General features: G+C 32.8%; 1 protein-coding gene across 6 annotated transcripts in view; it reads left to right on the top strand.

The window, feature by feature from the left end:
- LOC126740401 (tau-tubulin kinase homolog Asator) overlaps nucleotides 1-15,639 on the top strand; it is a 152,759-nt gene that overhangs the window by 94,567 nt on the left and 42,553 nt on the right. For all 6 annotated transcript variants that reach the window (XR_007661897.1, XM_050446410.1, XM_050446411.1 and 3 more), the window contains exons 13-16: nucleotides 3,285-3,623; nucleotides 8,537-8,688; nucleotides 8,789-8,934; nucleotides 9,016-9,176. Coding sequence is in view for 5 of the 6 variants with exons in the window: in XM_050446410.1 (XP_050302367.1) it covers nucleotides 3,285-3,623; nucleotides 8,537-8,688; nucleotides 8,789-8,934; nucleotides 9,016-9,176 (798 nt within the window). In the remaining variant the exon portion in view is untranslated. The remainder of the gene's footprint in view (nucleotides 1-3,284; nucleotides 3,624-8,536; nucleotides 8,689-8,788; nucleotides 8,935-9,015; nucleotides 9,177-15,639) is intronic.

Raw genomic sequence — 15,639 nt, 5'->3', positions numbered from 1 at the left:
GCTACTGTATTTCACAACCGTGACATAATTGTTAAATTTTTATTAGTATTAACGCTTTGGTAGAAATAAAAACTTACAATCTAAAAAATTTCAAAAATCTAATATTTTTTGCAAGTTATTCGAGAAGCATTTAATTAAATAAATTGTTATTTTAATTGACCTTTTCAAATGAAAATATTTCCCTATTGGGCTTAATGCTAAAGTAAATTTCGAGTAATGTACAGGGTGATCCATTTTGGGTACTTTTGCGGGGTATCTCCGTTATTTTTAACGTTAGCGTGATGCGGTTTTCGCGACAGTGTGCTACTTTTCGTAGAATGCAGTGGCGTAGATTTTTTTTTTAATATTTACTGTTTTTGAGTTATAAGCCAAACTTATGTTTTTTTTTAATGGAACACCCTGTATATATATGCACTAATAAATTTGTCTTTTTTTTACCTTTTCAAAAATATATAATGGTATGCACTTTTTTTTAAGAAACATACAAATAAATGACAATTTTCTAAAATTAAGGACATACATTTATTAGTAGGCCATGAATAACAATAACAAAGATAAAATTTAGACAAATCACTAACAAAGAATTGGATTCATTGCAAATACATTGGATGCAATCAAAATATACCTATTGAGACAAAAGCATATTATTAAAAAAAATACACTACAACAGTATAGCTCCAATTTTTACAACATAAGCTTGTTTTGTAGCATAAAGCAACAAAACATACAAAACAAAAAACTCAACTGTATTTAACAAAAAGAAAAAGGTTAAAAATTAAAGGTAATGTTCAAAATGATGACCATTCTCTCGAATGCAAAATTGGCACATTTTTGTGATTCTTTCAATGGTATTAAATAGAACCATTGGTCTCCTTCGCAGATTTTGAAAGGCTAAATTAATTGCCTCTCGAAGTTCGGCAACTCCATCATAACGTGTTTTATACACTTCATTTTATAGATAACCCAAAAAAAAAAGTCCAAAATTGAAAGATCTGGAGATCGTGGGGGCCATCTTACAGGTCCATTGGTACCTATCCATCTTTGCGAAAATTATTCTCAAGAAATTCCCTTACTAGCCTTGAATTATGACTAGGAGCACCATCTTGTTGTAAGTAAATTGCATTATATTGTGCTAGCGGAATATTTTCTAGCAGTTCAGGAATAACCTCCTCAAGGATCTCTAGGTATCTACATGCTGTAAGACCTCCTTCAAAAATCCGATAAACTATTTTTCTGCCCAAAATAAAACAAGACACTCCAACTCCAAAACGTCCCTGTTGTGCCCTTTCGAACAATAAATACTGATTTTCTGTTTTCCAATTCCTGGTATTGTGACGATTCAAAATGCCCGCACTTGAAAAAAAACATTCATCTGACCAAATAACAAGTCTGCCGAACAAATCATTAGCTTCGATTTGTTGTAGATACCACCGGCAAAACAGTGCTCGACGCTCAGCATCGCCAGGATGCAACTGTTGCACAATACTAAATTTATACGGATGATACTTGTATTTTTTTAGGATCCTTTGAGCATTAGTTTTTGACACACCAATATCTTTCTCAATTTTTCTGCATGAGGACGAAAGTGTTGCTTTAATATATCCCAAAACATCTATTTCTTTTCTTTCCCTATTCTCCTTGTTATAGGTTTTCGGACGCGGGCGAACAAAGGTTCCGTGTTCAACTAAATTTGCTTTTAAGCGAGCAAATATCTCAATAAAGGGTTGTCGCCTCTCTGGATATCTAACAAACACAAACTTATAATCGTAATTTAAATTTTAGTACCCATTATCGCTTACTTACCTTTGAAAATATAACGCCGAAGCTTCTTCAGAATTTTCGTTACTTTGTATAAAACATACCAACATATCATATTTTTCGTAATTTTCATACGCTGCCATTTTTCAAAGCATTTATTAAATAAAGAAAAAAACAAATACTTACAATACAAATATTTGACTTAAGAAACCGTAAAATATAAATATTTGACATTTAGTTGACTTTTGTTTTGTTATCAACAAGAGTCATGGCCTACTAATAAATTTATGTCCTTAATTTTAGGAAATTGTCATTTATTTGTATGTTTCTTAAAAAAAAGTGCATACCATTATATATTTTTGAAAAGGTAAAAAGAAGACAAATTTATTAGTGCATATATATACAGGGTGTTTCATTAAAAAAAACATAAGTTTGGTTTATAACTCAAAAACAGTAAATATTAAAAAAAAAATCTACGCCACTGCATTCTACGGAAAAAAAATCTATAAAACTGTTTTTTTACATATTCGATAAGTTAAAGAATAACCGAAATACAAGGGGAGTCCCAAAATATCGAATTTTCAAAAATGGCCTATATCTTAAAAACTAAGAGGGCTTTGGAATTTTTGTTAACGGCATCGTTATTTTCACGAAAATGTAGCACACTGTCGCGAAAACCGAATCACGCTAACATTAAAAATAACGGAGATACCCCGCAAAAGTACCCAAAATGGGACACCCTGTACATGATGAAGTAAGGGCACAAATCGGGTACCTTCTGGCGACCGACTCCTATCAGCCTTCTTTTGGGGTCGAACTAAGTCTTTTTTTTATTTATTTATTAAAATGTGATCACATTTACAAGTTATAGTAGTTTAACCTAACACAGTTTTCTTAATACAGTAGAACCTCGTTGATCCGAACTAATAAAAACCAGATTGGATTAGTGCAAAATTCGGACAAACGAACAAGTTTATTTTAAATAATATATTGTATACAAAGTATGCAACTATTGTTTATTAAATAAATATATACAACTAATATTTTTTACAGAAACTTGTAATTTTTGTTTGTTTTTTGACTAAAATTACGTGCGAAAGTGTTAAAGTAGGCCTTTACATTGTGTATTATAATTGTCGGTATAACACATAATGTGTAAAATAAAATTATCAATATAACCCCTTATTTTAAAAACATTTCAACTATACTTGAGTGTACAAATGGACCAGAAGCCCCAAATTTGAGGGTTATCATTGGCATCTTGGAAATCGTAAAAGATACAAGGTCCGTTAAATTGGGGTAAAATTGCCAACTTATTAAAACGCCGTTTAAAAATATTAAAAAATTAAAAAAAAAAAATTTTTGTTGTATAAATTTTTCTGAATCACTTACGGTTCAGCTAGAATTTTAAATACTCATTTTTGTTTTTAAGCTTTCCTCATAGACCACTAACGTAAATATAATACTGATGAAAAAGCAATGGCTGCATGACTTTTCTGGATAACTAATAATTTGATTTTTTTCAGGTCGCAGGAAAATTAGAAATTCGAGTAGTGTCAAAACCTCCCTCTGAAGTTACATCTAACACTTACGTCGCAATGACCAATCAGCCTCTTACCTCGGTTAGGCCGCAATCCCTTCCACCAGTTGCATCGAAGGCCACCACTGCGTTACTGAATGGTTCGGGTCCCACAATGGAGAGAGTAAACTCTACGGATCGGTCCGATAGAAAACCGGTAGAACGAACAAAAAGCATTTTGAAGCAGAGTAGTAAAGAAGGAAGTAATGCGGGTGAGGTAGGAAGTCCTAGGAAGGAAGTCGTGATATTTGCGGATGGGTTGCTGGATAAAAAGGATAAAGATAAGGTAAAAACCAAAAAACGATTTTTGTATAAGTTACTAGCAAGAGTTAAGCAATGGTTACATTTCTTCCGTCTGTTGTATAAAACCAAGTGGCTTTCTCGAGGCAAGAACCATTTATTTAAAACTTAAGACATTTTAACAGAAATAAATGTTTAAACAAATTTGGCTACTTAATAGTGTAAATCACAAAACAGTTGTACCACTAACGAAAACTCTTTATTTTATTCTCGACACGTGTTTCGCTAACAATGTTAGCATCTTAGGAAGAAGAGTAAAACTAAACTAAAACTACTTACAAGTGGCCTTATATACTAAATATGTAACTAATAGAGCGAAAAAAAAACAATGAAGCATGGCTAAACAAAGTTTAAACACTAACTAAACTATACAATTGACTATAAGGGATTGTGCCTTTATCCCTATTAAAAATGGTTTGATTATTGCTAGACTTCATATGCATCTAATTTTCGATTGTTATTAACTGGTTTAAGTAATTTTAAGTTGTCTATTCTTACAAAGTGGCCAGTATTTAAAACATGTTCAACCAAACTCGACTTTTCATCTCTTCTATATTTCAAATAAAATCTTATCACAATCGTTACAATTATTCTCATAGGATATAACATGTTCATTTTACTAATGTTCTAGTTGATAAAACTTTAAATATTGTTAAAAATAAATTAGAGAATGATAATAATTTAGCAGAACGCACAACAGCTAGTACAATTTTAGAACTTTTAACCTATTGTGTAAAAACTAGTTATTTCCAATACAATAATGAATTTTATCAACAAAACTTTGGCATGGCTATGGGTTCTTTTCTTTTACCAATTTTATGTAATATATTTATGAAAAATTTTGAAACTAGAATTTACTAGATATCTTAATTTTAATTCTAACCATTCAATAATGGTAAAAAAAGTAAATTTTACATAGATGAAACCTGTAGACGATTACCAAAAAGAATTAACGAACATAAATCTTACATAAAAAATAATAAGTTTCAAAAATCCAAAATTACACAACATGCATTCGACAATAACCAAACAATCAACTGGAATGCTTCCTCAATTTTAGCAAAGGAACCAATTTCAAAATTTCGTAAACTAAATGAAAGCATTTATAATGTTAAATGAAAATAAATGCTTAGCTACATGTTCGGTTGATTTTAATAATACATGGATTTCGTTGTAAAATTAATTAATAATTTAAAATATATGATATTCATATATTTTCAGACCTCTTTAATTTTAAAAGAAGTAACCTTTGAATTTTTTGTTATTTTTCAAAACAGTTTGTCAAGCTATTAATCAACAGTTAAATTATATAAAAAAAGTATTTTAAGTATTGTCGAGTTAGGAAGGAGTTTTGAAGGGAGTATAAACGAGAAATTTAAAAGATAAGAATATTTTGTTCATATTTTTAATTTAATTTAATTTAACTTTATTTACCTTCATAACGGTAGTAGATTCTTCTTCTTAGTCATATCTTCATTCCTGAAGAGTTGTGACGTCATGTCTATGAACACTGATGGGTCGATTGTCTCCACTGTTGTCGATCTTCTGCTACTCTTATATTTGTCTGCAAAGCTTGCCCTGTAATTTCTTTAATTTGGTCAATCCACCGTGATGGCGATCTTCCTCTTGATCTTTTACCTTCTACTTTGCCCTGCACGATAAGTTTTTCTAGATTGTCTTGGTCTCTCCTGGTGATGTGTCCGAAGTAACCCAGAATGCGGCGTCGGCAGCTGGAGGACAATCGATCGGTGATTCCTACTAGTAATTCGTTTAATATCGACACATTGGTCCGGTGTGCAGTCCACGGTATGCGAAGCATCCTCCGCCATCACCACATTTCAAAAGCATCTATTCGGTGCCTGTCGCTCGACTTTATTGTCCAGGATTCGGAACCATACGAAAATATCGAAAACACTAGGGTGTTTACCAGGGCTCTTTTCGTGTTTCTGGTTATGGATCTGTCTTTCCATATCTTGGATAAGTTTGACATTGCTGTCCTCGCTAATGCTATCCGCCTTCTTATTTCTGTTTCACACCCTCCCTTGCTGTTTATTAGGGACCCTAAGTAGATGAATTCATCTACTACTTCAATTCTATTTTGCAGATAGTCAATGACCATTAACTTGGTCTTGTCTAGATTTATTTCGAGGCCTAGAGCTCGGCTTTCATTAGCGACCTGATCAATAAGTGTAACCATCTCACCTTGATCTCTTGTTATTAGGGTAGTAGATATAAATACCGAAACGTTGGTTCAAATTAGGTATTTTTATTAGAAAAGTAGGCCTTCTCGTTGTTTTTATCGTTTTTAATTTTAATATTCATAACAAAGTTAGGTAGGATATTGAAAAGAAGAAACGAGCTCAGAGATTAATAGATTAAACCTCAGCTCCTAGGTATATAAAAAAAAATCTAATATACCTCAAGTAAGTAATTGTATTTTATTGAACTTAAATTAAATTAGGTATAACGAAGGTATCATTAAAGATTTAAGTTCATATTTCTTGTAAATACGTGAATAAGTCTATTTTCTTCTTCTTTTAATTTTTGAGCGTGTGAGATAGTATTTTCTAAATTGATTTTTGCTCAAAGTGACGTAATACCCAATAAAATAACTAGTAGTAACTCATTTTGAATTTGTCACAACAATACAGATTTTACTTAGGATATAACATCCCAACATGATTCAACACTTATATTACACACTATAATCTCTTCAAGTTGTTTTTGCAGTTTAAAGCTGTTAGAAAATTAATACTCGTATTAAGAACATCAATTCAATACTTGCCAGAGTCTGTGAAACGATTTGCAGCCAAATTTCAAGAAATCCTACCAAATCGACAAACAAATCAGTATATTTCAAGTTACAGCTTTCGAACCCTTTCGTTTTAGAATTTCCAGTTTCAAAAGATTCGAATAATATCAAACGGTTGAAAGTTTTTGTAAACTATTACAGAAAACCTATAGAAAACTTCGCTCAAATTGCATCACCTCTTAATTATTTCAGTAAAAAAGGGGTACCATTTCAGTGGAATTGGAGGAGGTCAACAGGTATTTGAAGGGTTAAAGCAAGCACTAATGAATTCTGTATTGGTTAATTGTTGTCAAAAGAAAACCATTTATTTCTAGCCAACGTTTCAAATTATATTGAATTCATCTTCAGGGCTCGAAGTCGTAATTTTCTCTCGTCAAATTAATAGGTTGATTATACGTAGAAGGTTAAGGGGCGATTACGTAGAGGTATTACGTAAGTATTACAATTAAAATATTATAAAATATAATAAATTATAGAAAATGGAACAAACCGGTAAACGAGAGAAATTTACTACTAGGTGTAAAAACTGTAGTAGTTTCCTAAAAAAGATGTTATCAGGATAATTGTTTGTCGTAAAGTAATAGATCCTGATAGGAGTATAAAATAACTTACGAAATAAGTATAAAATAACTGTTGAAAATCGACATTTAATGAACCAGAAAATGGTAAATCATCGTTGTAGCTTTTATTTTTTTAAAATATATAAACATTAAAACTTATGTAGAATACAGTCATTTTTTGAGAAACTTTTTTTTGAATATTGGTTAATAATCAATTTTATGGAAATACATTTTTAACCCTATGTTGAATGAACTATTTTCACATAGGTTTCAATTAATTTCTATTTTTTTGTAATGGCATTTTTTTCCTGTTAATTTAGTTTCCTTTTAATACCATATTTTGCAGTTACAATAATTTATTGTAACTACGACAATTATTGCTTATACTGGCGATGATAAATAATTTGTAATAATTTGGACTTGTTATGACTTATTATGATGATCTTGAAATCCTAGGAAGCGAGGAGTATTTACAAAATAATGATGAGGAAAATAGTCATAAAACTTCTAATGCAGAGCTTGAAGTGTCAGGTAATATAATCTGCGATTCTTTGTCCAAAGAAGGTCTCAATGCTAACTAAAATAATGCAATGCACTCATAACAATGCACTAATAATAATACTTAATTAATTTTTTCCTTGGCGTCATTTTACTTTTTTTAATGTAATAAAATCTTTGGAGTAAACAACACATTGCTAAATTTCATATTTACAATTATTTCCAACTGCCTAATTATCATTAGGTGTATATAACAATAACGTTATTAAAAGGTGGATTTAGCCAATCAGAGTAAAGTACACTTCTTACCAACAACGCCGATGTAGCATTTTTCTGAAACTAGTTTTCGTTCATGTTTGGGTACACACGTTCAGCATACAGATCAGTCTCCTTGGGTTGATCCTTTATGTAATTTCCATAGCTACCCATTATTACTTAAATATCGTTTGCAGCAAGTTCAGATTGATCATTGGAATAAAGTTGGAAGCGTTGTTTAACGTTCCATATGTGTTTGCTAAAGATAAACCTCTGAATAAAAGGAAATAAAATAAAATTAATACATAATAATAGAGTAAAGCCATAATTCTGGATGTGAGCTCAGCTCATGTGATGAGGTTTTGCAACGGCTGTCGGTTTGCAGCAAACAATGTTTAGACTATTTGTTTATTAACATACTGCAAAAGCTCTTCGCAAATTATCAAATTTGGACGATTTTTTCCGACTTCAAAAATTAATTGGAAAAACAAAGGTATCGAAAGGGGCCTGATTCACCCTAGAAACATTTGACAAGCGGTACATTTTCACAACAATATTGGTCAACTGTTCCTTCTTGTTAGGAAAGTAGGAAATTAGGAAAATATGGTAGTCAGAAAAGCGACTTATAGTATCACAATATAGTATACAAAGTTATAACTTATATGCTTTATGTTAATTTTAACAAAACTGTATATTTAAGACAAAGTTCATACGTATATTTTAGTACAATAAAATTCTACCTAGATGTAGTGAATGACATGTCAACAATTTTAGGCTTGCCAGTCCCCCAGAACCAAAGTCAAATCACCACCGCCAGTATCAAACCAAACAGACGTGGGCATCGATAGGAGAGATTACGAGACAGAGCAGGAGGTCCAATGTGATATTAACAACGCGCCTTCATTACATAAATTGAACGACGTTAGGTACGAATAAATTATAATAGTTAATTTCAACTTTTACAGAATTTTTTCAATTAATTTTTTTCTGGAATTTGTTAATTGCATATGTAGATTTTATTTTCAGGAGAAGTCCAAGGCGGGTATCCACAGGAGGCACATCCGACAAACAGGTGGCCACGGAAGTAAAGAAAGTAGAAACCGAAAGTAGTAGTACCGAAACTGATAGTAAAGACAAGCCTGGAAAAGAATCAAGGAGGAAGTCATCTCATGGTAAGCATGTCGAAATAAAATTTCAACGTAATGCTGGGCAAACAATGTGGCGTTTAAAATAAAATTAGGGTCTCCTTTTAGGTTCAACCCTAAATTTTGAGCCTGTGGATTCTTTAATCCGAAGCCAATCGTTAAAATCTGTTCCTAGCAATAAACCCCTTTCCAGCCTTCTGAATAATCGAGGCACTGATTCAAGATCGGAGAGCAGTTCGGGCGCCTCTGGAACAAACAAAATCAAGTCGGTAAGTTGGTAGATTTTCTTTAACAACGTTTTTATACACAGGGTGTCCGGAAGGTAGGTGCAATCCTTTACGGGTATGATAGCTGACCTAATTTCGAACATTTTAAGCCAGACATGTATAGGTGGACATTCGTTTTTAAATTTTTTATTGCATATTTTACATTTTTGCAATAAATACCCAAATTTCACACTTAATCGATAATACAGTGCGAGTTACAATTGATATCTAATTTTTGAAGTTTAATTTGTTTCGTCTAATGTTTATTTAAGTTGAAAGAATTCGTCCATTTAGATATGATGTACAATTTTTGATGACATGTACAATGATGCTGGATGTGGGCGTGAGTTGAGTTAAATAGTTTCAAATTTTGTAAAAGGTTTTTAAAGTTGTCAAATGTCTCTTTTACACTTAAAGAAGAAAATATACTTATTTTAAATTTAAAATTTAATTCAGAAAGTTGATAATAGTGCTAAAGAAGTTCTGGTAGTGGAGGTTGAGAGCATAATAATTATGCTCCTCCTCCTAGACTAAATTATTTATTCTAGGATTCCTAATAAAAAATCCTTAGGACCAATATCATTAGATTCTTTAATTCAGAATGTACAAATTTTCCATCAAATAATGTCAATAGAACCCACTTGCTTTCTTTTATTAAGAATAACATTAAATTTTATAATTTGTTAATATCGAAAGCAGATAAAGGTTCTTGTGTGGTGGTCATGAATAAACCTGAGTACGATGCTAAAGGAACCAAATTTCTTTTGTCTTATGACTTTGATTCAGTTAATAAAGACGCCATACTTAATTTTTTTAGTAAAGTGAAAAGTAGCTTGGAAAAAGGTCTTTTATCTTTGGAATATTTTAAAACTTTTAACTTCTAAGCTTTTACTTCTCGAACCGTATTACGATTACGATAGATGGAAGATGGCGCCGCCAAACGAAGAAACAACAAACAATGCTCCGGCAAAAAATACGTTTGAATGCTGTAAAACGCGAGTTTGTGCCTACACAATATGTATAGTTTGTGGAAAAACTTATCACAAATCATGCCTATCAAGAGATTTTCCCAAATTAACACCTCTTGATCATTCAAGGATGATTTGTTGTGTGCAAGACCTAACCTCAAAACCCACAAAAGAATCGGCAAGTCAGGAACTCAAAATAAGTAATCTGGAAGCTCTGGTCCAACAAGGTGAGCAGAAAATTGAAATATTAAAAGAAAACTTAAAAATTACGGAGGAAAAACTCAATATAGAAATTGTTTACCTTAAAAAACTGCTTGATGAATCGTCAAGCAAAAACACTATTTTGCAGCAGAATAATCTTTTGCTGATCCAAAAAATACAGAATCTCGAGCAGGAAGTGCAGCCTAAGGAAGTAAAAAACTCTGAACAGGACCTGCCTCAGTCGCAGGCAGGGCCCCACGATCCTAGTAAATTGACGGGAAAACAAAATAAACAAAAATAAACTGAAGTGTCACTGTCATCAATGTTATCAGTCATTGAACAACGTGAAGATAGCGGTAGCTCAAGTATGGTCCTAGTACCCAGACAATCCAATGCCGCCTCTTCATTACAATCTTTTGAAAATCCACACGATGATATTCCAGGTTTCGAGCCTGGCGGTGGTGATGCCTGGGTGCTTGCAAAAGGCAAAAAATCTCGTAAACAACACATTCAAAACTCTGAAACAGAATCCCTATCAAAGAGGCGAAGCTTCGAACAACATCAAGGAAGACAAGAACGTCGATCCTTTAGGAAAAAAAACCTTCAAATTGGAAGTCGAGAAGATCATGAAACACAATTAGGTTCCACGTCTGCCCAACAAAACAGAAGGGTATGGGTCTTCTTATCAAAAATTAATGAAACTATCACCGAAATGGATATAAAAAATTAGGTTACCAAGCATAGCAACTGCACTGATGTCTACGTTAAACAGTGTATCCCAAAACAAAACCAATCAGACAAAAAAAAGTTTATGGTAGGAGTGACTCCAGAACTAAAGGATACCATCTACAGCAATTCCTTCTGGCCAAAGAATGTTGCATTTGAAAGGTTTAACTTCTCACTTGGACGGAATTTTTTAGATGGACGGAAAAATCTGAACCAGAATCTGCATTAGAGGGAGTTGCCCGCATACACCCGACTTCCAATCTCAAAATGATGTTCCTTAACATCCGAAGTTTGACAAAAAAATTGGATGAGTTGGAAATCCAGATTGAAAACAAGAATTTTGATATAATATGTCTATCAGAACATTGGCTTCCTCAACAAGTAGTAGAAAGTTACTCTCTGCCTGGATACCATCTATCCAACAGTTTCAGCCGTACTGAAGCAGGAGGAGGTGGAGTCCTTATCTACACCAGAGAACCGTTTCTTGTAAAGAAGATCCCAACTATAGACAACATCTCAATAGAGACACACTTTGAAGTCGTTGCGACTGAGATTGAAGCCTTGCAGGTTGTAGTTTTGAGTGTCTACAGATCTCCATCAGGTAAATTAGACGTGTTCTTTCAGAGTCTTGATACAGTTCTAAATTTCTTATTCCATAGACGCAAATGTACCTTTATTTATGGTGATTTTAATATAGATCTTCTAGAGGATAACCTCACTTCAGCCGAGTTTACCCAACTTGTCAGCACATATGACTTTAAATTCCTGGTAAATAGCGCAACTAGAATCTCAAAAACCACAAAAAGCAGTTGCCTTGATAACTGCATAACAAATTGTGCAATTAATTGTAAATGTACTCTATGGGACACTTATATGTCAGATCATATGGCTATTATTAATACATATGAATCAATAAATGAAACTACTGAAAACACCCACACAACGGTCTTAGAGTTCAGACCGTATTGTGGAGAGAGATTTTCTCGCTGTGTTACTTCATTACTAAACGTTGACTGGTTGTTGGTACTTGATAATTGTAACGTTGACAATTCTTTTGAAATATTTCTCAATGTTCTAATGTCTATTATAGACTTTTATATTCCCAAAAAAACTAAAACAATTCTCACCACAAATAAAGAAAAAAAATGGTTTAATAATGAACTGAAAAGATTGAGAGATAACTTAAACTTCTTTTCTACCTTAAATAAACATAACAGTACTCTAGATCTCTCAGAATGGCTAAAAATTCGTATCAAGGAATATAAAACTAAAATAAAACAAGTGAGACCCTCGTATTATACAAACAAAATAGGAAATAGTCATAACAAATCCAAAACCATCTGGAACATCATTAAAGAAACAAAAATTAATGATCCTAGTAATTCGAAATGTAATGTAACTCCCGATGAGTTTAACAAATTCTTTGTGAATATAGCTGACTCAATTACAAATACACTGCAAAAATCTAATGATCCCGTACAATTTACAGCAAAATATGTACATAACAATTCAACAGTATTTCTTTCACCTGTTACCGAAATAGAAGTCATTGATCTATTAAAAAGTTTAAGTGATAGTTCTGCTCAAGACATCTTTGGTTTGAGCAATAAAATATTGAAACAACTTGCAAATGGTTTGGCCCTACCACTATCTCTAATAATAAACAAATGTTTTTCATCTGGTACATTTCCACAAAAGCTTAAAATAAGTAAAGTTGTTCCTATATTTAAAAAGGGTAATATGGATGATCCAGGAAATCATCGACCAATATCAATAATACCGATATTATCCAAGCCCATTGAGCTCTGTCTAAACCAACGTCTCGTATCTTTTCTTGATAAACATAATTTACTTTCACCAGCGCAGTTTGGCTTTCGAAAAGGAAGATCCACTGCTGATGCACTCAGGATAATGGTAGACTACCTGGTTGATGCATTTGAGGGGGGCAAGACAGTGAGTGCAATTTTCTGCGACCTCTCAAAAGCGTTCGACTGTGTCTCGCATAGTATTTTGTTGAGCAAGTTGGTTTTTATGGTATCCGGGGTATTTGCCTGGAACTTATCCAGTCCTACCTTTGTGAGCGTCAGCAGATGGTGACTTGTGGAGGAAGAACATCCTCCATACTTCGAATAACAACAGGGGTGCCTCAAGGATCAATCTTGGGTCCTCTTCTGTTTTTACTTTATGTAAATGAATTACCCGCCCACTTCTCAGAGGTGATATCTGTACAATATGCGGATGACACAACTCTTCTCAGTCAGCATTCAGATCTGATTTCCCTACAGAATGGAACTAGTGCAACTCTGCACAAGTTAAAAGTATGGTTTGCTGACAATAATCTATGCTTGAATCTAAATAAAACAGAGGTGGTTAATTTCTCTTTAAGGGAAAGACATCAGAGAATAGACGCGATCAAATTTTTGGGTGTTTATCTAGATAATAAATTATCATGGAAGAACCATATAATAGATCTGGCAATAAAACTCTCGTCGGTTCTTTTTCTGTTGCGCAGAATTGTTCAATTGGCGCCTTCAGTAGTATGTAGAACGGCGTATATGGGACTTTTTCAATCAAAGTTGTCATATGGACTGTTATTTTGGGGTAACTCGGCTGACTGGCAGAGAGCATTTAAGTTGCAAAAATCGGTACTCAGAATTCTAAAAAACAAAAAACCAACAGATAGTTGTAGACCTTTATTCAAAAATTTAAAAATCATGACAATGCCTGGCCTATACATTCACCAATGTCTGATATTTGCCAGAACATACTCTTTTAGATTTAGCACAGTAAATAGTAGGCACTTATATGACACCAGACATGGGGGAAATCTTTTACTTCCACAACACAGGCTTAGTCTGACCCATAAGGGCTATATGACTAATGCCATAAAACTTTTTAATGCAATACCTGAAACCACAAAACAACTACATTTAAATAGATTTAAGCAAGTAACGAAAAACCTGATTTTGGAGATCTGTCCATACTCATTGGACGAATTCTACAATAGTCTTTAACCTAGTCTATCAAAATTTATCGAATACTATACTTTTATACCTGTATAACAAATGTTTCATACATACTTGTGAGCATTTCTGATGCGAACCAAAATTGTATTTTGTTTAATTTTTTTTTAATTTGCTATGTTATGTAGGTAAAACTCTGATAGATTAATGTCTCCCTTTGTGCACTGTATTATTGGCGTTTGACAGTCTATACCTTTTGACGATGCTAAGCTGTTGGATGTATTTGAGCAAATAAAGAAGTATTATTATTATTATTATTATTATTATTAACCCTAGAACAGCATTTTTGCATGGTTGGCCCAAAATACACAAGAACATTTTTTTGTAAAAAAAAAATTATTTAATACCTAAGCAACTTCTTAACAAAGCCCTAAACGACGATAAAATTTCCCTTCTAAAGTTCTTAAAACATTCGGCGTAATTAATTGAACATCGTATCTGATTCTGTTTTAGTTCTTCAAGTTTTCGGGGTCTTGTAACATAGACTCTACCTTTAAGGTAACCCCAAAGGTAAAAATCTAATGGAATAAGGTCAGGTGACCTTGCGGGATATTTCATTGTCCCTCTCCGTCCTATCCATCTATTGTGAGAAAAAATGATTAATAAATTGTCGTACATTAGAAGAATGATGAGAAGGTGCTCCATCTTGCTGAAAGTAGATTCTTTAGTCAAAATGTCAATTTTTAGTAAGAAATAGTCATATTATTTTTGTTACCAATGATTTTTGTAAAAAAAATAATATATCTGTCGCCAACTGATTTTTTTATCAAAAAATTTTTGAGTAATCAGTTTCTCGAAATAGTGTCACAATTTCGCATCCAGTTTCCAAACCCAATCATCATTATGATTTAGATTTTTAAACTTTGTGTTGAGTACAGCATTTTGATGTACAGTAGAACCTCGTTTATAGCAACTTCCATTTATTACAACTTTCGCCAAATGCTCCGCAACACTTCTGTTTCTTGCAACTTCACCTCACTCGCTTCATTCCCACCAAGATGCAGTGTAGCGTACTCCGATTAATCAAACACCGAAGTGGGAGTGGCGCGTTTAAATTGTTCGATTTAAACCAAGATTTACATTGTGTAAATTAATGCAGATCATATGAAATATCACGTGCAAATTCATATACAGGGTGTTCATTTGAAAACTTTCCACCACGGATTTATCGAAAACCACTGTTAAAAAAAAAACGCCGAAATACGTCAAAAGGTTTGTCAAGGCGAACAACTTTCTAACCTAAAATTACTTTACCCCCTTTCACCCTCTGTCCCCCAGGGTCATCCCTTTAAAAATTTTAAATGGCAAGGGGTATCGAGTAATAACTTGTTTAGCTTTTTTAAAAGGTCTTTCAAAGTCTTTTATTTTGACGTTTTTTTTAAATCGGTCGATTCGTTTTTGAGAAAATTATAAAAATCTTTGTTTATCTTAATTTGTTCAGATAGAAAACAAAAACATGAAAATATCAGTTTTTATTTCAATAAGTGTTCAAAATGTTGCCCGTTTTTGACCAAACAATGATATAGGCGATGTTCAAATTCCTGACGG

The sequence above is a fragment of the Anthonomus grandis genome, chromosome 9 (genome assembly GCF_022605725.1).
Source record: "Anthonomus grandis grandis chromosome 9, icAntGran1.3, whole genome shotgun sequence".
NCBI lineage: Eukaryota > Metazoa > Arthropoda > Insecta > Coleoptera > Curculionidae > Anthonomus > Anthonomus grandis.
The sequence above is the reverse complement of the archived record's forward strand: the minus strand, read 5'-3'. Positions and strand labels throughout refer to the sequence as shown.